This window comes from Halichondria panicea, chromosome 5, assembly GCF_963675165.1.
Source record: "Halichondria panicea chromosome 5, odHalPani1.1, whole genome shotgun sequence".
Lineage (NCBI taxonomy): Eukaryota > Metazoa > Porifera > Demospongiae > Suberitida > Halichondriidae > Halichondria > Halichondria panicea.
This window is the reverse complement of record NC_087381.1, coordinates 3,218,963-3,241,881: the sequence shown is the minus strand read 5'-3', so window position 1 is coordinate 3,241,881 and position 22,919 is coordinate 3,218,963. Positions and strand designations below refer to the sequence as shown.

Sequence of the window (22,919 nt, the reverse complement as noted above, 5' to 3'; positions counted from 1 at the left end):
AAAATTGCTTCAGTCAACATGCACGCACCCAGCCTGTACATGTACCATTCATTTATGTGGCACCGAAACAGTAGAGTAGGAGTTCCAAAAAGCTACTATAGGATCCATCTATAATTATGATTCAGTAATGACCCAAACACTGAGACAACAATGATCAATGCTGTGAACAAAAGTACGAGCACCACGGAAATTTATTAAGGAGTGTCTTCCATTTTCTTCCTTTTTTTCTCGAGCAGCCAGCTACTTAGTTGCAGCAGCCTCCGTTCACACGTCTGCTCTCCCTCACTCACATAACGGTTCCTGATCACACGGAACGCACCTGATGTGGTGTATGGGGTGCCTGCAACGAGGGAGTGGGCAGGAATCACACTGTACATCTAATATAATAGTTAGACACTGTTTAGGAAGTTTCTACATGATTTAGAAGCCCAAAGGGCTGGTTGTAGTATCCCGAACGCAGTGAGGGTTCTACTAACCCTGAGGACTTCTAAATCATGTGGAAACTTCCTAAACAGTGTCTAAGCATTTTAGATCATAGCAACCATGAGTATTTAGCCAATCAGATTTGAATGTTCTTATCTAATCTTTGCTACATGATTTTCTAAGTAAGTACCGTATAGCGGGTAATTTTCGTGGGGCAAAATATTCGTGGTTTTCGTGGTTGGAGGTCTGACCACGAATATTTTACCCACGAATGAAGCGACCTTGCCTACGCAGTGCAAGCAGCAACCACGAATATTTTACCCACGAAATGTCTCAATATTGCTGAACCACAAATATTTTGTCCCCCGAAAATTACCCACTATACGGTATGTACATGATTTTCTAAGTTGGATAGAACACTTCCTTTAGCCAATCAAATTGCAGTATTTATGGCAAACATGATCTACGTATTAGTTAATGTACAGTGTAGAGGGGTTTATGACAGTACACCTCCCGACTACGAGGGCGTAAGCCCGAGGGGGAGGTGTGGTTTACTGTCATAAACCCCGAGGCACTGTGCATTAATTGATATATGTCTCATCTGATTGGCTGACTGGTTGCTATGCATCAAGCTGCATGACTACCACATAGCAACACTATTCAAACAAGAAGACAACTAGGAAAAGATAGCTCGTTCACACCAGGGCTGCTGTCCACACTCAAATCCTTGCGCAGCCTGGACAGAATATGAGCAGCCAGCCCCTCCCTTAAAGTGAACGGTACAGAGCCACTCCCCCTCTCTGTTCAATTAGTCAGCCCCTCCCTCCACTTACTGCGCAGCAACCAGCCAGAAGAAACAACACAGCTAGATCTAGCTCTAGACGGTGTCTAGACCAGCTCTCTTCAGCTATGCCAGGCTAGTAGCCAAGCAAAGGTAAGCTTAAAATAGCCACTCCTATATTATTACTAAACTGGCTTCTTTTTATTTAAATACAGAAGCTGAACAGGCCTAGTGCAGTGCGTGCAGTACTAGTGCTAGTGAGCAAGTCAGCCTGAGCCCTAGCCCTCTCCCAGAGAGTCTCTAAAGCAGCTCCTTCTGCAAGCACACAGCAGAATTTTTGATGAACTAGTCTACAGACTACACCCTCTGTCTCTGTGTTTTCATTTATGACATTTTGTTTCTCATGCAAGACATTTTCATTCATCGAAAACACCATTAATTTATTTTTCACATAATGCTTGAGGTGCCAATTTATGAGCCCTATTTTCCCTTGTAGCCCTGAGGTGCCAATTTATGACAGTTAAACCCCACTAGACTACATGGCAAAAGTGTAGTAGGTGGGAAATATGTTATAGTTATTGACTGGTTGACTAGTAATTATGGCTTATAAACAACCAATGCCGAGGGCGCAGCCCGAGGCTGAGGTTGTTTATAAACCATAATTACTAGGCAACCAGTCAACAACTGATTTATTTACTGCAAAAACAGCAAAACAGTCATTTGAACATCAGTGGAGACAGTCAAACTTGCTCTCACAGCCTCAGAATTATGCAGTTAGAGCAGTTACAGGCACAGAACTAGCAGTACTACTGTGGAGCTACATGAGCTAGCTAACTAGCTAGGTTCAGCTAGCTGGAAGCCATGCATAAACTTTGACCAGACCCGCCATAAGTGTGCAGGATTGGTTATTTATGCATGTTATACTGACATTAGCATGACATTATAATTATGTATAATTGCATAACATGCCCACATTATACATGTAACATATAATGTTGATATAAAAATGTATAATGTGCATAATGTCACATTCATACAAGTGATGTAATAATTATGACATTATGCATTTTATACTTGATGTATAATTGTTATGCATATTGTGCATAATGTCACATATTAGTAAGTGGTGTATATTATGCATAACGTCAAATTTTATATTTGTCAAATAATTGTGTATAATATGCATAATGTCAAATTTGTGAGGTCCCAGTTGGGATGTGTTGGTGTTACGGATATAGAGTTTGGCTACAGGTACATTTAATTGTGTATGTATAACACGCGTATAATGTGAATAATGTCGGGATTATGGGTGGTTATAGGGGTTATAGGGGTATAAGAGGTTAGGTAAGAGTATAATATGGGTAAGGGTTAGTTAAATTATGTGTTAGGGTATAACGTTAGTACATGTTAGCATAAGGGGTAAAGGCTTACGGATAGGGTTATAGGGTAAAGTCAGGGTTAGGGTAACAGGTTAGGGGGTCAGGGTAAAGGGTTAGGGTAACAGGTTAGAGTTAGGGTAAAGGGGTTAGAGTTAAGGTAAAGGGTTAGAGTTAGGGTAAAGGGTTTAGGGTAAGGGGTTAGGGGGTCAGGGTTAGGGTAAAGGTAAGAGTTAGGGTAAAGGGGTTAGAGTTAGGGTAAAGGGAGTTAGGGTAAAGGGGTTAGAGTTAGGGTAAAGGGTTAGAGTTAAGGTAAAGGGTTAGAGTTAAGGTAAAGGGTTTAGGGTAAGGGGTAAGGTTAGGGGGTCAGGGTTAAGGTTAGGGGAAGACGTTAGAGTAAGGGGTTAGGGTTAGGGTTAGGGTTAGGGTTACACTGGCACATTTGTGCGTAAGTGTGACATTATACACATTGACTTTATACTGTATAATGTCTAACATGTGTATAACACTGTGCATAACATGTGTATAACGTGGTATAATTATGCATGTTATGCACATTATACTACTATTTTGAGTGTACAGTTGTGCGGAAGTGTGATATTATATACGTTGATCGTATACTGTATAATGTCTAACATGTATATAACACTGTGTATAACATGTGTATAACGTGGTATAATTATGCATGTTATGCACATTATACTGGTATTGAATGACTACTGACTATCAAAACAATGACATCATCTGAAATAGTAATTAAGACAATGCACGAAACTGATTCACATTATACTTATTATACTAGATTATGTGACTTTATACATCACTCTATGCAATATAACATGTGTATAATGTGTATAGAACCATGTAAAACCTCTATGTGTATAACATCCTAAAGTATAAATAGTATAAATAGCCAATCCTGCACTGCTCTCAGACCCGCCCACCACTAAATGCAGCTGCACTTTGCTGAGGTTTGTACATGTAGCTAGCTAGCTAGCTGTACTATACTGTAGCTCTGAACTAGTCTGTTATTGTCAACAACACCACAGTATGCTTGTAATCCTCTACTTCTGAGTCACAGCCTTGACTACTAAGAAAGCACAGAGCAAGAATTTAACTACAAGATTCAGCTAGCTCAGTTCAATACTGTCAAGCTTACACAACATTTTTGAATTTTATTGCTTGCATGTACCAAATTTTGTCAAGATGCAATTCAAATCTGCTGGGAAAGTAGATTATAAGAATAGTGCCTGGGGGAAGTAATTATATAATATAATTACTGGACATCACCTAGGATACGGACTGAATCAGTACAAAAATTACCCCGCGATACGGTATGAGTTATAGTGCCGAGAACTCTTGATAGTACATGTAGTACATGTATGAATATTGTTGGGTAGATACATGTACATGTACTAAGAATCGAAGGAGAAAATGTTGTAACAAATGCACTGTACAGCTATACATGATACATTTAGGTACACGTAGAGTAGAGCCTCGATTATCCGGACACCTTGGGTTCCAGAGGCAGGCCAGATAAATGAATATGCTGGATAATCGAATAGATAAACCGTACCTTTACCGACTTAATACACAAATTTAGTGCATGTGGTCATCTGCACATTTGTCTGCAGAGCAACAGCTGCAATGCGCATGCGCATTTAAGGGGACATAGCAAAACTTGGGTTCACTGAGTGTTGCTACTCTACTTAGTAGCTAGCTCTGCACTAGAACGCTAGCTATTGGTACATTGTAGCTGCAAGAGTGAGAAGAGAGCTGCAAGTCTCTGCTGATATAATGCAGCCATTAAAACTTTTGGCTTTGATTGTTTTTAACAACAATCATGGTCGATCATTACCCACTCTTTGAGTTTCAGTTTCCGTTTCCCTTGTGATTCTGCCTGCATGCAGCAAAAGCTACACAATGCATCAGCACCCGCGGTGCTTTCATTCAATTCAGAGTGAATTAAAGGAGAAAATCTGTACATATATGTACACCTATATGTACATGTAAGCCCACTGCACTCACCAGTGAGAGGGTCCACATACTTGGCTGGTAGACCAGTGACAGGACAGAACCTCTTCCGTGGGTACTTGGGTTTATCAGTCGGGAAATACGACTCTGGAAATCCTTGAGTGTCCGTGAAAACAAGGAAATTTCTTGTGTACTTATTAGTTGACTTGTTCGTATCCTTTTGAGAGTTAGCAGAATTTTCCGATACATTTGTCGAGCCTTGTGTGTGTGTATCGGTACTATCCGGAGGTCGACTGTGATCAATAGTTGTGTTATTACTAATCTCTGTTACAAATGGCATTGACGTAGAGTGAAAACGAATCACAGGTCCAGAATAAACAACCTTCTTTTTTTCAACCTTCTTTTTCTCTGCTTCCATTCGAGAATATGCTTCAAGTGTTGACAAATTCTCTCGCTCTGTTATTTTCGCTTCTTCTAGTAATTCTTGCTGTGTCAACTTCCTCTCTGGCTTGGCTCTCCTAGCCTGATACATTTTACGTCGTCTTTGCTCCTCTTCTTCTAATTCAAATCTCTTCTTGTACTCCTGACTAACGTGCTGTGTGGACTTGCGGAATGTTCTCTGAAGTGGTTCTGGTCGTCCGCCAATGGTTTGTAGTGTCATGGTGGTCACAGTGGAGCGAGGCTTCTTGGGTTTGGGTGGCTTCACCTCAGCAGCAATGCTCTGGGGAGCATACAACAATTTTGAATAAACAATTCAGGGGAGAGGTACATGAATAAAAAATAAATTTCATTTACAATGGTATCAGTATGAACGTACTGATGAAAGCGCTCTTAATAGCCACCTCTGAGTAAAAATCACTGCAATAATTAAGCACTCCCGATTCGAGAAACAGTCAAGTGCATACATATACATGATGTCCCACGCCCATGGACCCATGGAAGCTTAGCCATCTTATTGGAGAGCACCTTCCGTGTTTCTGCCGTCGCTTTGAGTCTTAGTACCGTCAAGCATGGCTCTTGTCTCTTTGCTTACTTTCTTGAAAAAACTAAAAAACAACTTGAAAAACTGTGCATGCCTGGGACTGTATGCTAATATTCTATTATATCCTACAGCTGTTGACCAATGAGATCAATTAGTGGTGACGTAAGTGTGATATAACACTGGGTAATGAACTAACAACTGTTTCTTCGACTTAACTTATTATGGCACACGTATTTTGTGGTAAACGCTATCACCAAGTCATCACTAGCAAACCTTAGCTTTGTATGTTTTGATCCACTCCTTCTTCTTTCTCTTTGTTTCCTCCACCTCAGTTTCAGTTTGCTCGCCCCATTGAGACTCGTCAACATCAAAATCACTGTCTACAGTGTCTTCATCCGAACCCTCCGTCTGGTGTACGTGTGTGAGGGGGATGGGAATGTGATAGGTAGTCATAGTGTGGGACGATATGTACAATGTCATACGTACATGTGCGGGGTTTCATACTTAATGCACACAAAAATGTTCTGGGGAAGAATCCCCGGAATTACACGTCATGACTAAGTACACCGTCCTGTTTAAAAGAAAGAAACACTAGTATACTGTATACTATACACGGAATCCACATGCGATATGCAGTAAGAGCTGGTGCGCTTTAATAAGACTCACCTCATACTGCAGGTCTTCCTCTTCCTCCTCAAAGCCACCGTATAAAGAGGAGTAGAACTCGTCCCCTCCTAGCTCCTGGCTGACAAGCTTGCTGATGTTGCGTCCTGCATTGGCTCTTCTTGGACGAGATTCTTCAGAAGACATTTTTGGGTACTTCTAATACGACCTTTGACCTTAAGACCGTTGCATGAAAAGGGGTGGGGCACCATATCTACCACGTACATGCACATGGCTCAGGTTCTAAGAGGAGCTCCTGCCTGTTTGCAAACATTATCAGTGGACTGGCTAGGTATATTATAGCTTGGAAGGTAAGTCATAATTCCTTTGCTGTAATGATAATTATTATAGGCTTATAGCTACCAAATTTGGCTAGATATCCAGAGCTAGCAAGAGAGGTGTGTCACCTTATCACTTCATATTTAATAATTTGAAGACATTAATTTTTTGTGTAGGTGTGTGGAAATGGCTGGAGCCAAGAGTGATGATGCGGACATGAAGAATGAGGTTGCACGGTTTTGGAAGCACTTGAACAAGCTGCATTCTGAACACCCGAAAGATTACGACAAATTCATCTCTAAGACATTAGACGATGGGAAAGAGTTGTTTGAAGCTCCTCAACCAGTCTACTGTCTTAAGATAGCCATTGCGCAAAAAGTGAGTTTGAAGGTATTACTATGTATATGTACATGTATATATACGTACATGTATATGTAGTGGTTGCACACAGAATTTCTATTCGGTACATCTATAGAATACTTTGAGGACTAATCATTATACATTTTGTTGTTGTATTCTCTGTGTTTAAGTGAGCACAAAAAATACATTTGGGCAGCGAGCAATATGTTAAAAAATGATTTATGTTGGACATCAATCACTGACTAAAATTTAGCATCCATGTGTATGGACGTCACACATACATGATGATACATGTAACTAATTCACTGCTGTCTGCTTACTAATTAAAGAGTCGATGTCTAAAGCCTCCCTCATTCAACTCACCCATCCACCACGCACACAGTACAACTGCAGTCGGCTGTATCTCAACGTATGCCAGTGGGACAAATTACCTCATCCAAAGTCCGATACTGATCCGGTCCCAGTAAAGGGGGGCGTGCTACGTCACAAGATGGACAAAGTGTCCAATAAAAAAACCAATGAGCTCATTTATGACATTGCCTTCAACCCAAAAGTTATAGCTGAAATTAGCACTTCTCAGGAACTGCAGGAAATGCTAAATCGACTATGCTTTGACTACCTGAAGGATATTGTTGAGATCACTGTTACTGACAAACTAAGCTACACAAAGGTACAGTCATACATGTACACTAGAAGTACGTGTAGAGCATTCTGAGAGGACGAATGGTTCGACCATCTGACATGGAAAAAGTATCGATCATAATAATAATTATAATAGGTCCTTTCCTAATGAATTTCTACATCAGTATTATATGCATGTATGCGCAGCTGCGTACGTAAGCTTTCATAATAATTGCAGTACTGATGTGTATTGTACACAGTGATGCCCTTTTGGTCATAAACAGGATTTGAGTTTATTATACTGAAGCCCCCGCTTCGATCCACCTCCGTAAGAGATTGTTATGGCTTGCTATCGAAGTCCAAGTGCAGATAACTTTCCACATTTGCAGCTGAAGAAAAAGTTTACTGGTCCCAAGGAGGTCATACAATACTCGTTGGATGAGAACTGGAAATATCGATTTCCTCAAGAATCCAGGGCAGACTTTGGAGAGTCTATTCTCAAGGAGATAGGAAAGCTCAACTTAGCGGAAGAGCAACAAGGTTATTGTTTATGATCTTTGACTGCTTGCAACCTACATGTACGTGTACAACGGAATAATTTAATTGTGTTCCACCTTTTTGCAAGTAAAAGGCTAACCTTTGATTATGTCGGTGTAACTTCTCCTTATCTCTCTCTATACACACAGTGTGCATGCATGCATATACAGTTTCACTTACAGTGTCCATAATTATAGTTGTGGAAGCTTTCAAATTAGTTATGTTCATAATAAATACAGACTTGCCTGATGAATCACAACTTCCCACACTTAAATTACGACCGGACTCTACACCATCCAACCAAACCAAGTCCAAACTAATTGAGGAGATAAGCTCTACCCCTGTTCCGGCTGTGTGTGAGCCAGGCTACACCTTGACAGTGAGAGAGATGGAGGGGGGACTAGGCAGAGCAGTGTGTGCTGTGGTGACTCTTCCAGGGGTGAAGTCAGTGACGGACATTGCTCTGGATGTATCCAAGGTGTTGCAGTTGTTATCATTACCTACATGTACATGTAGCTATAAAAATACAATACCTAAATTGATAGTGTACATACCCCATACATGGGAAGTACACATGTGAAGAGTGCCTCAGAGGAGGTATACTGTGGGACTTACCTGCAACTTACTTACATGTAGTACCCCGTTGTCAAGCAAAGTAAACTTGTTGTGTTGTAGTCAAGCCTCGATGGCAAGGTTTGCGCATGCACACTATAAAAAATTACAGTATCTAGATACTGTTTGTCGATGTCCATGTGATTTAGAAGCCCTCAGCCACTTGTAGACCCTAGCTACGCTCGGGATACTAAATTAGCTAGTGCATTTGGACTTTGAATGCCATAGACACATCCAAAACAGTGTCTAACAATAGCTAGATCTAGTTGTGTCCAAGGTGAGGTAGCTATACAAGTACAAATTAATGTAGGTAGCATTTTGTATACATTACTTATTGTCCACTACATTAGAATGGCAACGACCATCCTTCAGCCTCGGAGATTTACTGCCATATATATTCTGGTGTATGGTAGACAATAATTATTGTAACATAATATTATACTATACTGGTACCATCAGGATCAGATTAATCTGCTCCTGGTACCATTAAGGCAATAATATATTTTTTATGCAGGAGAATCTGTCTCTGAGTGTGGAGGGTCTTTACGAGCTGTCGGTCAAGCTGCCTGCACTCGTCAGTGAGGAGAAAACCAAAGCTGCTTTCAAGTCCAAGACTGGAACACTTTCAATCACTATGCCATGCTTATAACTGTAACTCTTCAATGCCTATAATTTATGTCAAGAGTATATATAAGAGTTACGTATACTCTTATCTACTCTTGTTTATATACATGTACTATAAGTTTTAAAGTATGAAGTATTTATGTGCAACTCGTCTATAATTATTATATTTATTATAGTAAATTTCAGTATAACCATTACTTATTTTGTTAGGATATAAATAACACGTCATAGATTTATTGCATGCATGCATGGCCATAATTATTATAATTATAATCATTGCCATACAAATTAATTCACGTACCCTTCCCCCAAAAACACTGTATAATTTAATTATAAATAATATTGTATATTAAATAGCGTCACATTTTTGAGAGCAAATTACATTTTGCAGATTTTATTTTTAGGAAAGGTCTTTACAATACAATCAATAGGTCAACTCCCGAAAATTATGCTTCTCAATTAATCCATATTTTTGATGCTATTATAATTATACACTGCATGATGTATCGATTACAACAATAATTCTACATGTCTTGTTTTGGAAAAGTTAGTTCATAGATCTTCAAAAGGATCCACTTGTCTTCGTGTGTATGCCTCTTTGAACTCTGACCCCAGCACGTCCAGATCTTGACTACCACGGAGCACCCCCTGGGAGAGGATATGACGTTTGGTCATAATTATATTGTTGCTACAATAGTGTACACATGAACGTACCTATATAACACACTTGTACAATATGACGTATGTATAATTATGTTATTATGTACGCCCCATCATGTTTCCATTTACCTTGGGCAGATAGCCGAGTAGTTTAGATGCGTGTTCTTGTAGTAGTCTCTGTCTCTCCTGTTCGATAATGACCTTACGAGAAGCCTCTCTCCTCTCCTCATCTTTCCTTTGCTCCAACTCTGCCTCTTTCTCGGCCTGAAACTGAGTACGCCTCACATCAATCAGCCTCTCTACTTCACGACGGTGTTCTGAGGGGGAACAAAAATGACATACATGTACACTTGTTGATAGCGTGTGACCGAATAATTCCTTCGTTTATGTACATTAGCTGAACTGAAGGCATTCTTTGTGGACGTGGTGAAGAACAGATGTATGTATACGCAACTCCTCAAATTGTATGAGAAAAATCATTCAAAATCCACTGAAATATAAATACTTACATGTAGGGTACCTAAAGTATTAGCATGCAGTGAGAAAAAATACTGAGGATTAATGTATCCCTATACAGTATTTTCTACACTACATGTATATCATACCGTATTATGCTGGTGAAAAACTTTTGCAAATGAGCCAAATCAGCAGAAAATTTGACCCTTTGCGATCTAATTATTGCGTTCTGGCAAGGATCGTTGTGTATTTACTAGTAATAATTTAGGTTTTGCCCCGGATTTTATTGTTGCGAATTGATCAACCCTCGCAAAGTTCGCAAATGTTTGATGCTCGCAAAACATTCTAGTAATACGGAATTATAAATTATGCTTGCACACTGTATGTACATGTACGTAGTATAGACACTGTTGGTCAGTGTATATAGGTGCGTACACAAAAACAATTGGACCGCATATTTATTCTACATGTAACTACTACACACATTAATCTGTTTTGCCACTGTAGCTTAAGGCCTCAGGCACCTGCAGTACTGAAAATCAAATGTGATGTTCATCTTACCTAACTGCTTCATTCTTCTCTTCTGAGCGTTCATTTGCTCAATGCGATCATCCTCAGCAAACTTGGCCATCATCTGCTGCCTGAACATTTCTTCCTCCTCCTTCTCAGCCTGTAGTTTCTTGGCCTTGAACTCGAGGTACGATTTATGGGCACCCTGTAGGTCTAGCCTATGACGCAGCTGGGCTTCAATGGCCGCCTGCCGGGAGACAAGAAAGGTGTGCCTATAAATAACTTTGATGTACTGTACTTTAAGATAGAACGCTGATAAATTAATTGTAAATGTACAAGCTATAACTGCACACGTAAAATGTACTGTAATTACATGTAAATCTACAGTACGTGTAAGTGTATATACTGGTACCACAATAACAACTTGTAACTGTAGAGATGTACATGTAAGACTGGTGATAATGGACCTTTTCTTTTTGTCTTTCCCTCTCCTCCTGCTCTTCTAAGTAGAGTTCAGTGCGGATTCTGCAATTATATCATCATTACCAGTGACACGTGAATTCCAGACATGCATGTGAACCTCAACAGGCATATCTGTAACAAGCTCCTACATGTACATGAATAAGAAGCTCATCAACACGAAAACCAACAGTATCCTTACACACAACATGTCAATGTACATGAACATCGTTTATTATTTATTAACCCTCACCGGTCCATCTCCTCGCCCTCCAGCTGCATGGCCGTGATCTTTTCAGTGAGGTACTGCTGAGCTACAGCTTTGGCATCCTCCTGCTCCTTCATGGCAGCTATCCTCTGCTCCTCTCTCGCCTGTTGTTGGTGACTGAACTCGAGGATACGACGATTTTCTTCTTCCATTAGTTCACGCTCAAGCTCCTTCCACTGTAAGGGGGTACAGTACATGTACATTAACAAAAGGGTACAATAGATACATGTGCATATACATTGTACATGTGTACAATAAACAGATCATGCTTCCAATTAACGCAAGTTTCGAAGGTGTATAGTAGTTAATGAGAATTAAACTGTACAAGCCTACTTTGTTACTATACTGTAATTATTGTGAGTTGCATGCTGCAAGCATATTCTCACTCTTGATGTACCTTTCGTTTGCGATTTATCTACATCATGATTGCGAAAACTAGAAATTCGCAATCGAAAGAACCTCGCACTTCGAGACCTAGGTACATGTGTACACCACACTGTAATTTATCTTAAGCATTAATGTCTACCGGTAGGGTTTTCTTAGTGCGTGTTGTTGTTGGGTGGCTTACAAACAATCTCCGAGAATGTAAACGTCTAGTAGAAAACCACTGTTCAGTAGCATGCACTTCACTACTGCCATTGGCTGACTATAGTTACTACATTGTACATGTACATGAATAGACAACATTTTCCCCACTCGTGCAAAATCTTAAAAGAAACTCTGATCGATACCCAGAGCAATATTAGAGCAAGGAGCTATAAGTATGTATTGTATTATTATGTGCTAAAGTGTACAGTAATTACTGTTCTGTTATAATTTATATACCCACCTCTTGTCGTTTCTGCACAAACTCAGATATGTACTGCCGGGTGGCCTGCTGTTTCTCCAGCCTGGCCTGAAGCTCCCTCTGATCCTCTTCATAGATCTTTCGACAGATTTCATCAATCATGAGCTTCTCTTTCAAAAACTCTTCGTAAGCTTCTTGTCTCTTTCTTTCCTGTTCCTCCAACTGCGACTCTAGTTCTTTTTGGTAGCGAATACTTTGTTCTATCTTCTCCTTCTCTTTTTGTTGCTCTAGTTCTTTGTCTTTTTCGTACTCACGCTGTTGGACAAGTGTCATCTCAGTCTCCATCATCTGTCACGGGAAAGCAATTGTCACATACTGTACATGCACATATAAATGCTATAATTATATGTACAAAATTATACAGTGTAATAACTCTACATATGTACGTGACTACATGTGTATGTACCTTTTCTTTTTTCTTCATAGAGTCTTTTTCAGCCAGTTGAGCAGCTCTCTCCTTGTTCATGTAACCAGCCTTCAGTTTGGCCTCCAACTCACGAAGCTCAAGACTGCACCCAAAAAGTGTTTAATGACGTACATGTACGTGTATTTGAAATGAGAGTAGCACCTTTGAACAGGTAATTACATGACTGTAAGTGATGACAGATATTTTAGAGATTTTGTAACAATGCTACATTTTAAGTCTGTTAATAATAATTATATAGAAGTAGTGCCTATGGTTTGTTACGCATTGTGTGTCTGTGCCTGCAAATAGTGTACTTCACACTAAAAGCTGTACAGTAGAACCTCGATTATCCGGCCCTCCATTATCCGGAACCTCGATTATCCGGCTTGGCAGTTTTCTTGTTATCAGATTAGAAAATGGGCGTGTCCCTCAAACGCGCATGCGCGCTGCAGCTGTTACCATGGAGACATGCCTGCTTATCTTCTACGCATGCGCAGACAACTATGTGGCACTGCTGTTTATCAATAAAGTGGGTGGATTAAGGCGTGGTTTATCTATTCGATTATCCGGCATATTCACTTATCCGGCCTGCTTCTGGAACCAAGGTGTCCGGATAATCGAGGTTCTACTGTAGAAACATGCAACCTTAATTACATGTCCTAGAGCCACCTACATGTACATGTACATGCAGGCCTAGGGCATGGTACAAGTAACAAACATGTACAACTGTAGGTTAATGACCTCCGGGGAGGCATGGACAAGTACTTGTACAATATGGATATTACTGCTTACTCTACCTATTTTCTCTGATTTGCTGTCTATATCTCTCATCCTTGTTCTGTTCCCACTTGAGCTTCTCCATCTCCTTGGCCAGTCGTGCCTCCTGCTCTTGTTGCTTCTCTTTGATCTCTCTCTCAATGGCTGCAGCCTCTATCCTCTGAGCCATTTCACTCTCCTTGGTCTCCTGCTGAAGACGACGGATGAACCTGGAGACACAAAAGTAGCTAAGTAACTAAATAGGTGAAGATAAACCACAAGGGATTAAGTCAAAACAGAGTACCGCATATTTTAGGAAATCCTCATGTGTTCATGAGACATTTCGCTTAATACATAATTATACATGACGTACAGTAGCGGTCAATATAAAGTACCCGTTCCGTTTACGTAGTACGAAACGCACCCAAACCCTCCCCCCCAAACTTTTGAAACCCTGCCTAACAGGCTCTGGAACAAAGATGTCCAGAACCATACTTTTTGTAAATTACTTTAACTCGTGTACCAGACCAAAGTATACAGACTCAGTACATAATTGTATGTACATGTACATGAATCAGTTCTCTACCAGGTCAATCCCACCCTATATAGGCCAGTAAGTGAATAAGACCATGTACTATATTATAGCTATAATCATACTGTACACAGCAAAGTACATGTAGTATACAAGGAATTGGTTTAACTGTAGAGTACTGTACATGTGTATGTGTACAAACGTACCTCTTATTTTCTACACGCTCATCAGCAGCAAGGGTTGCACGGAGACTTTTGTCTTGTGCCACCAGTCTCATGTGGTCGTCTTTCTGGGATTCTTTGCGTCTGTCGTCTGCTCTCATCTTTTCTTCATCGGCACGAGTCCGGGTCATGGCTTGACGACGCATCATTGACATCTTAAAGGGCCTTTGAAAAATCTAGCAAGAAAAATCATGGAAAACGTACTAGGCCTGGCAGTTTAGCAATGATAGTAATACTTACACAGCAGTACTGGATCAGAGATTTCTTCTTTCTTTCTTTCAGCAGCCTGGCCTTTACCATGTGGTCAACACAGTTTCTATGGAAACAATGTTCAAACTTGTACACGTGAGTGCCTACCGTAACCATGTGATGTTCCCTAATTAACCCCAATGTCGATTTTGTGAAAGATTCTTGATCGATCGTCCTCTCGCTCGCTTTTGTACAGTATAGAACTAGCTAGCTATGAACTAAAGAAGCCTACAAGAAGAATTCTTAGACTTGCTATGCTGTCAAATGGTGCCCTTGAGCACCGCCTACCTTTCAAGCTTGGATCTCCACTAAAGAATGGTTTGATACCTAACGGCATCAGCACGGACATGAATAGCGAAGAGGTTTGTTTGTCTCTTGTATGTGTCATAAACCCTCCTATTGGGTTTGGATAATGAGGCATGAAATTAAGAAGGTTCACAATGAAAGGACACACTTTGACGCACTTTCAGTACTCCACACATATGTATTTCACATGTGCACACCATTTAATTTCACACTCTGTGGTATCTTTAGTATTTAATAGGGCTTGGGTAGATTAACCGTTTAAAGGGTATGCTGTGTGCCTATCTATCCTGCCACTATTATCCACATAATAATAATAATACTTATGCCCCTCCCCCACATCTGTACATAGGTCCGTACACTGTTTGTGAGTGGTCTCCCTATGGACGTCCGCCTCAGGGAGCTGTACCTCCTCTTCAGGTGTTACGAGGTGAGTGTAGTTACAACTGTCTTTTAAAAATTGCTATTGAATATTGATCGAGAGTTATGGTTATGGTTCGTCGGCACTTGTAAATAATGTATTGTATCTAAGGATCTGAATGAAAAAGCTACACTGTTAAAATTAAAGCGCAGATAAGTTTTGCGAGACTGTGTACAAAAACAAGGCGAAATGTGGTGTGTGGTGCTTTATATCAGATGGCTATGATAATAATTATTAGTATTGAGCAGAACCGTTACCAACCCCATTTGATGTTTAGTAGTGTATACCTCAAGAGTTGATTTATTTTCCTACTTTGAGCCTCCACGTGTGTGCCAAATGAAATCAAAAGCAAGGAAATCAAAAATGAAATCAAAAACGTAACCAAGCCTTGTACTGTAATTTCACTTGCAAAATGGGTATAATAATAATAATAATGTGCTTGTTGCATGTGGTGTTGGTATCCAATGGTATTACTGTACTGTACATGTCTCTATTGTCTAAATATGAGCCTACAGAACACTTTAGGGGGCAAAGCAATTAACCCATTTGTCCTTTCCATGTACATTGTCGGTACACTGTATCTGTGACTTACGCAGTCGCACGGGTGTAATATTATTTTAGGGACTGATTTAAGACGCACTCACTATCCGTTATTCAAATGGTGGAGGCTCCACTGCTTGTACAGTGTACAGTTACATACGTCTGTGCATTGTACATATTATGTGTATAACTAACTACGTGTACGTGTATGTACATGCATGTACATGTACAGGGTGTCATACAGGGGGAAAGGGGGATATCCCCCCCTAGCTCCAATTCCCCCCCCCCCCCCTTCAATTATGACTGAGTGTCCATAGCTGGGTATTGAAATAACAGTTGACCTTTTTTTAGCAACATTTTCTGGTTACTTTTCTCATTTCCCCCCTCTACTTCAAAATCCTGTATGACACCCTGATGTAGATACGTCACATTCTCCGTGCAGGGTTATGAAGGCTCTTTCCTGAAGCTGATCAGCAGTAAGCCAGGGAAGCCTCCCCAGCCCATAGCTTTTGTCAGTTTCACCGCCAGAGCACTGGCCGAGAGAGCACTTGAGGAACTACAGGTGAGACTACATGTCTGGTCGATAATGTAGTTTACTGGCTATTTTGAACATGTAATCACTTGCACTCGTTGGATTTTGAACAGGTTTTACGATACTTTCATGTGCATGTAAAGTGGGCACATTATGATTTTACTTTTGAAAGAGTCTGTCTATACATGTACGTGTACATGACGTGTACTTGGCAGTGTGTGTGTGTGTGTGTGTGTGCGCGCGCGCGTGTGTGTGTGCATACCTTAGCCAGTATTGTTGGTTCATGGTCAGGTTTGGTATCTCCCCATGTGTGCTGTTGTATATAGCCTTTCATTGTGTAAGACAAGCTGGTGTACAATGTGCGAGACTGCATTGCCTACACATACATGTACTGTGGAGCATAAATTATATGCTGTACAAGATCAAGTACATCGTATTAGTGTAGTTACGTACATGTAGCTTTGTGGTACAATGTCTATAAATGTACATGTAATGTGCACGTGTGCAGTGTGTATGCTGATCTACACGCTAATTTTCAGCTACATTAACATGTACCGTATTTACTTGATTAAAAGCCAGCAGCATCTGTAGAAGGGGCGGTTAAACGAGATGGGCGCTTATTCGAAACGGGCGTTCATTGTTTTGTCTACTTCAAACTCTTGCACATCAGCAGTTATTATGCTCTTTTTGGCTGCTGCCACAGCTCTCAGCTTCAATCTTGAGTCATAGGAGTAGTGTTTCTCCCTCTGTGTCCTCTCTGCCATCATTAATAGTATTTATTCTATGCTGCCATTGTTTCAGCTGGTTCCACGTGCTAATTCAGCTCCACCCACAGTGCCACGCCCATACATGGGCGATTATTTAAGATGGGCATTTATTGTCAAAGACAGCTTATACCATGGGCGTTTAATCAAGTAAACACGGTATAATTTATATTTTTGCTGCAGTCACATGATTTTGCATTCAGTTTGACTTGACCCATTCCTGACTACTTACATGTACACAGTGAATAGACTAATACATGTAGTATACATTGTACATGTTGATGTTGGCTGTATTGATCCCTACAGGGTATTCGATTTGATCCGGCCAGCTCCCAGACACTGCGTCTAGAGTTTGCACGGACTAACAGTAGAGTCTCTCCCAAGCAGCAACAGACCCAGGTAATCCAGTGTGCAATGTGTGTACGTGCGTGTATGTACATGTACGTGTGTGCAATGTGCGCGTTTGTACATGTGTGTGTGTGTGTGCAATGTGTGTGCGTGTGTGTGTGTGTGTGTGTGTGCGTACATGTAGTATACGGTGCTATACAGTGTACGTGCTAACAAGACACGTAATTTCATCAACTTATTCAATATTTGTCCTGTAGGTACAGCAGCAACAGCAACAGCAGTCTCATGCAGCGCCCCAGGTCCAGCATCCCATGGCCGTCCCACAACAGACCAACCACCCTGTCTACTATCACTCGTACCCGACTGCCGTCAACAAAGATGGCATGTGTGAGTCACAACTGTCATGATCGAGCACTCTTTGTTTAAATGGCACAGCAGTATAACGTACATGTGCATGTAGTGTGAAAAAGTCCCCTGGGATTTAGTCTCTCCTTACCTTTGTGCATGGTGTTCTCATGCTAGTACATGTACCTTAATAGTGGCCTTAGTGTGGTTTGCACGATACATGCACAGCAGGCTACTAATGTACATGACTGTATGTACACAGCAAAATACGTTTACAGTCATTACGTGCAAGTCCTTCTTTGAAAAAAGTAATAGGAACACATTTGAGGTTTCATGTAGATACAGGGCTCTTGCTATTTGCACCGTAATTGTGGCTCTGTACTGTACGTAACCAGTTATCCCCTGGTTGAGCAAAAAACAGAATTTTCAATTTTCCAACATACAGTACTTATAAAGAGAAGGGTGACGCTTCTCTTTATAATCCCTTGAGTACATTAGTACTGTACATACATGTACACTGTAGGCCTAGTATGTGTAGGTGGTACGTGCTCGTGCCACATGCCACCTGTCACACACCCACACTCAGATTCTCTCTACTGTCTGCCTCCCTCCTCCCCGACAGCTTTTGCCATGGCAGCAGCGCAGGCCCCAAGCCACAGTCATCAGAATCTCTTTGGACTCACGACGGATAACAGCGGGTGGTCCCATAGAATGCTGTGAGTGATTGTAGATCAGTGATGAGTGTCTTAGAGGTACATGTAGTTCAGTGTCGAACCTCCCTCATCGAATAGCTGCCCATACAATGCAATTTACTTTGTGATTATCTGAAAATTAATGAGTATGCAAATATGCACTGTGGATCCCTAAGTACTGCCCCACCCCACCCCCCCCACACACACAGCCCCATGAACTACCACCAGAACTTGTCCCACGTCTCCACGCCCTCCCCCACCCTCTCACCCGCCCCCTCAACCCCACACCTCTCAGTGCTCAACATACTATCAGACTCGGACTCTTCAGTGGTAACCATGGATGCAATACACAGCATGTACATGTACATGTAACTCTAGTGTACGATAGTGCATTAAAGTTCCTGTAATAATAATATATGCTGGGTAATATTCAAGGTGTGCGCATGCATCAAGGAGTGCAAGCAAGAGTTTCTATAGGCTTCTAGTGCAAAATAATGTTTTGTTCTCGAGTTGTGGCTAATTTGCTTACTTGGAATGCCATTGCAGCCTTTTCAGAAGGGTGCGTAGCAAAACTTGTCCGTTTACTGTACTCATATTAGTACATGTAGTTAGCTCTGCACTAGAACGCTAGCTATTGGTAGCTGCAAGAGTGAGAAAAGAGCCTCAAAGCTGCACTGTTTCATGATCCATTAGTAGTATGGGGACTTCGAACTTACATCCTTTTTATCAACAATTGTGGTTGATCATTTCCCACTCCGTTGCACGTTTCCTGCATTCATGTAAACGGTTTATATTGCACCCAACATCATCTTGTGTGTTTATAAATACATGCAGCTAGTTCTAGTAGGCCTAATCAAGGTATTGGTATCGGACCTCCTCTGCGGGTAGCTTCGTGTTATAGCTTTGTGCCTCCACCAAAACATCAGCACCCACGGTGCTTTCATTAATCTATTGCTACATGTATGTACATGTACATACATTGTAGACTGGTGGCTACTTTACACAATTACAGTATGCCTCTTCTTCCCTCCCAGTACAACTCTCCATCTCACACCCCCACTCAAGCCCTGGAGAACAACTACTACTACTCAGTGGTGAGTGACAGTTGTCTGGTCAGCATGTTACAGTAGTTTTGTGTACCAATGTACATACTGTACGTATATGTAGTAGCTACAGACTGTACATGTACATGTATGATATTTGGCACTTGGAGTGTGTAGGATTTCCCAAAAAAATACTAGTACATGTAGTTGCCATCCACCCATTGCAACACCCCACTGATATTGTCGCCAGTTAGTATGGCACCTGTACCATCATCATGAGCTATTACCAGGAATGCGTGTAGGTACTACTCACGGTAGACTGTACATGTGGTATAATTATGTGTTGCGAATACATTTTTATACATGTACAACATTACTGTATGTAAATGTTTTCAAAGCGACCCCTCTTACCACATGTGCAGCCGTCAACGAGCAGTCCAGTCCCACTAGAGTACCCTCCAGAGTACTCTACTAGCCAGCCCTGTTCCACTCTGTTTGTGGGCAACCTGGACAATCAGACAAGCGAGATAGAGGTTGGGGAGCTCTTCAGGAGGTGCGTGCGTGTGTGTGTGTTTTAAGAGCTTTGTAATAATCATGACTATTGTACAAAGTAAATTTCTCGTTCATCTGTAGTCCTGAATTACTGCTGCAAAAATTATACATCATGTGTAGTACAATAATTATTGATAGCCACTGTACCACATTACAATACCGTATTTTAACTGGAAAGTTTGGCGGATGAGTCATTTGAACGTAATTCGCGGTTTATAATTTGGCGTCTCAGGCATGGCTACTGCTGCAATGACGTTTGTTTCCACCGGAAAACTTTGATTTGAATTTGGCGATCTTCGGTAAAATTCGCCAAACGCCAAATTAAATCACCCAACAAATTTTCCCGTTAAATGGTATACATTGTGTGACATTGTAGGGAGAGGTCCACAGGGAATCCATCTCTTCAACTGTACAGGGTACATGACTGCATGTAGTTTTGAAGCCTCATACCTAAATTATTACTAGTAAATACATCAGCTCAACTATTTACATACCGTATTACTAGAATATTTTGCGAGTGAAAAACCTTTGCGAATGAGCCAAATCAGCAGAAAATTTGACCCTTTGCGATCTAACTATTGCGTTCTGGCAAGGATCGTGTGTATTTACTAGTAATAATTTAGGTTTTGCCCCGGATTTAATTGTTGTGAATTGATCAAAGTTCGCAAATGTTTGATGCTCACAAAACATTCTAGTAATACGGTACATGTACATACATTTTGTAATTATAGCACTGCAGTGGGCAATTGTACAAGATTTATAATTGTGTTTTTATGTGAGTTGGTATTCATATTATATTGTACCAGTGTAATATCAGTGGCACTTGTTTGACTTTCCCTGCCCCTCTCTAGCTGTGAAGGTTTTGTCAAAGTCAAGCTGGTGTCGAGAGTAGGCCCTCCAGTCGCCTTTGTTGAATTCAACGTATGTTACATTGTACATGTACATGTATGTAGACACGACTGTGGCGTCTGCCTGCATGTCTATTTTAAATGATATTGGTATACATCGTCTTTGTTTTGACTCTAAAGTTAGTTGGGCGTTGTAATATAGGGTATAATCTATTGTGCATTTTAAGTTCCACATAATGTACAGTTATGTACAAAGGCATTGCTTTCCTGCTCAAACAAACATGGATTTGTGTGTGCATCTGTTTCATGTTATTTTTCCCCCAAGTATCTTCTATTCAGAGGTTTCAGTACTAGTTATGTGCCCCCCTCCCCCCCCCCCCTTGTAGAACATTGATTGTGCTGAGATGGCCATGAGCAATCTACAAGGCAGTACGCTGTCTAGCTCCAGCAGGATGAGCGGCATCAGGATAGAGTATGCCAGGCAGAAAATGGGAGAGGTGAGTGTTAGCTACAGATGGTACAGTACTATAGTAGCTTTTCCCCACGCAACATTTTTATGCCGTATTACTAGAGTCTAGTCGTACAATACAGGTACTTGGATACACTTGCATGTACATGTATGTGGCTTCAAGCAGGTGTCCTCTTACCGAATAGCTTATAAAGGTGTAGTTGTATCTAGCCCACATTGCACAATTCCTGTGTGAGCGTAACAGTACCTCTTAATTTGATCATTAAAATTGTAGTGCCGTACATGTACACTATGAGTTGTTGTACCGCCTGTTTATATGTTACTTGTTACAATGCACGTACATGTATTACATAGTGCTCCATGTACATGCATGTGTTACGTCTTATGTTTACTGTGCCTATACCGCATGCACTCCCGCTCTGTTCTCAGGTGAGAAGCCCTCCCTCGGACACAGCTGAGGCCATTCAGAACATCACCAGCTCAGCTGCCAGTCTCGCAATAACACAGTCCAACCCAGCCCCCAATGTAGACACACCCCTACTCAGCTCAGTTCTGCCGGTGGATATCGATCCTGCTGTTGTGTCAACCGGACTAGCCCAAACTCTCCCTCTCCCATCAGGATTCCATCTTGATTTACAGCCCGGAAATAATTCAATGCCAGCGATGAAACCGGAACAGTACATACAGCAAGGCTCAATGCCGTTGCCAGCCTTCCCCGTGCAGCAAGGAATGCAGGGAATGCAAGGAATGCAAGGAATGGACCCAGCACATCACAGCTATAGTCTGCCCAGACAGAGCCCCGTACAATCAATAAGCAGTTTGGTGACGCAGAATTTAAGTGCCAGTGGTGGCTCTCCCCAAAGACTTGATTACGGATCACTAGCCCCTCAGAATAACCGATTTCTCTACGGGCCTCAAGCCTATGCCGGGATTTCAAGATACCAAGGAGGTATGGTACCAGGAACGATTGGTATCAATCAACAAGGCCAAATGTTTGTCAACGGATATGTCCAAGGGATGCCACAGTCCTGGCCCTACCCCAAGCAACCATATTAATGGACTCTTAACTTACTCGACGATAATTATAGGTTACAGTATTTTGTGTAATTATTACTGGCTTTTATGTAGTCAAGCACCCCCTTTACGCTGTTGTTTTGTTCAGTAAGCAGGGTTCAGTAAGCAGGCACCATTATTTTGTTTCAAGCAGAAAGACTGGGCAAGCACTCAGAGTTTGTGTTTTCTGGTGGCTATATCATTTGTGTCCGGCATGCACCTGGCCACTTTCTGCATTCACTGTTTGTGCTATTCAGTACACTAGCAGTCATTATGTTGTACAGTCAAACACCTGTTGATTACTTATTTATCTTCTTACATGCAATAATAAATTGATTATGATGTCGTTTTTGCTGCTGCAGTTATTGAAACTGTCATAAAGAGTTTATACAAATTATGTGATTGTAGTGTTA

The 22,919-nt window shown here is 41.1% G+C and overlaps 4 protein-coding genes across 6 annotated transcripts; 2 read left to right on the top strand and 2 right to left on the bottom strand.

Annotated features, from left to right (window-relative positions):
• Positions 1-137: 137 nt before the first annotated feature.
• Positions 138-6,395, bottom strand: LOC135335839 (vacuolar protein sorting-associated protein 72 homolog). The gene is made up of 4 exons (XM_064531422.1): positions 6,203-6,395; positions 5,810-5,944; positions 4,609-5,275; positions 138-340 (listed from the first exon to the last, which is right to left on the bottom strand). The coding sequence occupies exons 1-4, from the start codon at positions 6,344-6,346 to the stop codon at positions 195-197; spliced, it is 1,092 nt and encodes a 363-aa protein (XP_064387492.1). The 5' UTR covers positions 6,347-6,395; the 3' UTR covers positions 138-194.
• Positions 6,369-9,412, top strand: LOC135335840 (PIH1 domain-containing protein 2-like). 2 transcript variants are annotated; one of them, XM_064531423.1, is made up of 6 exons: positions 6,369-6,510; positions 6,655-6,856; positions 7,221-7,508; positions 7,849-7,999; positions 8,236-8,474; positions 9,123-9,412. In XM_064531423.1, the coding sequence occupies exons 2-6, from the start codon at positions 6,665-6,667 to the stop codon at positions 9,255-9,257; spliced, it is 1,005 nt and encodes a 334-aa protein (XP_064387493.1). In that variant the 5' UTR covers positions 6,369-6,510; positions 6,655-6,664; the 3' UTR covers positions 9,258-9,412. The 2 variants fall into 2 exon arrangements, with proteins under 2 accessions (XP_064387493.1, XP_064387494.1); XM_064531424.1 differs by having other exon boundaries at positions 6,401-6,510; positions 6,636-6,856.
• A 272-nt stretch (positions 9,413-9,684) lies between these two features.
• LOC135335835 (meiosis-specific nuclear structural protein 1-like) lies at positions 9,685-14,695 on the bottom strand. Its single transcript, XM_064531419.1, has 10 exons — positions 14,588-14,695; positions 14,333-14,523; positions 13,636-13,824; positions 12,839-12,941; positions 12,415-12,720; positions 11,571-11,761; positions 11,326-11,383; positions 10,910-11,105; positions 10,022-10,209; positions 9,685-9,880 (listed from the first exon to the last, which is right to left on the bottom strand). The coding sequence occupies exons 1-10, from the start codon at positions 14,645-14,647 to the stop codon at positions 9,785-9,787; spliced, it is 1,578 nt and encodes a 525-aa protein (XP_064387489.1). The 5' UTR covers positions 14,648-14,695; the 3' UTR covers positions 9,685-9,784.
• Positions 14,696-14,714: 19 nt separating this feature from the next.
• Positions 14,715-22,903, top strand: LOC135335834 (uncharacterized). Of its 2 annotated transcripts, none has more exons than XM_064531418.1 (12): positions 14,715-14,958; positions 15,252-15,329; positions 16,303-16,422; positions 17,463-17,555; positions 17,762-17,891; positions 18,472-18,565; positions 18,751-18,871; positions 19,576-19,635; positions 20,007-20,137; positions 20,988-21,057; positions 21,371-21,481; positions 21,883-22,903. In XM_064531418.1, the coding sequence occupies exons 1-12, from the start codon at positions 14,851-14,853 to the stop codon at positions 22,507-22,509; spliced, it is 1,743 nt and encodes a 580-aa protein (XP_064387488.1). In that variant the 5' UTR covers positions 14,715-14,850; the 3' UTR covers positions 22,510-22,903. The 2 variants fall into 2 exon arrangements, with proteins under 2 accessions (XP_064387488.1, XP_064387487.1); XM_064531417.1 differs by having other exon boundaries at positions 18,436-18,565.
• The last annotated feature ends 16 nt before the right edge of the window (positions 22,904-22,919 follow it).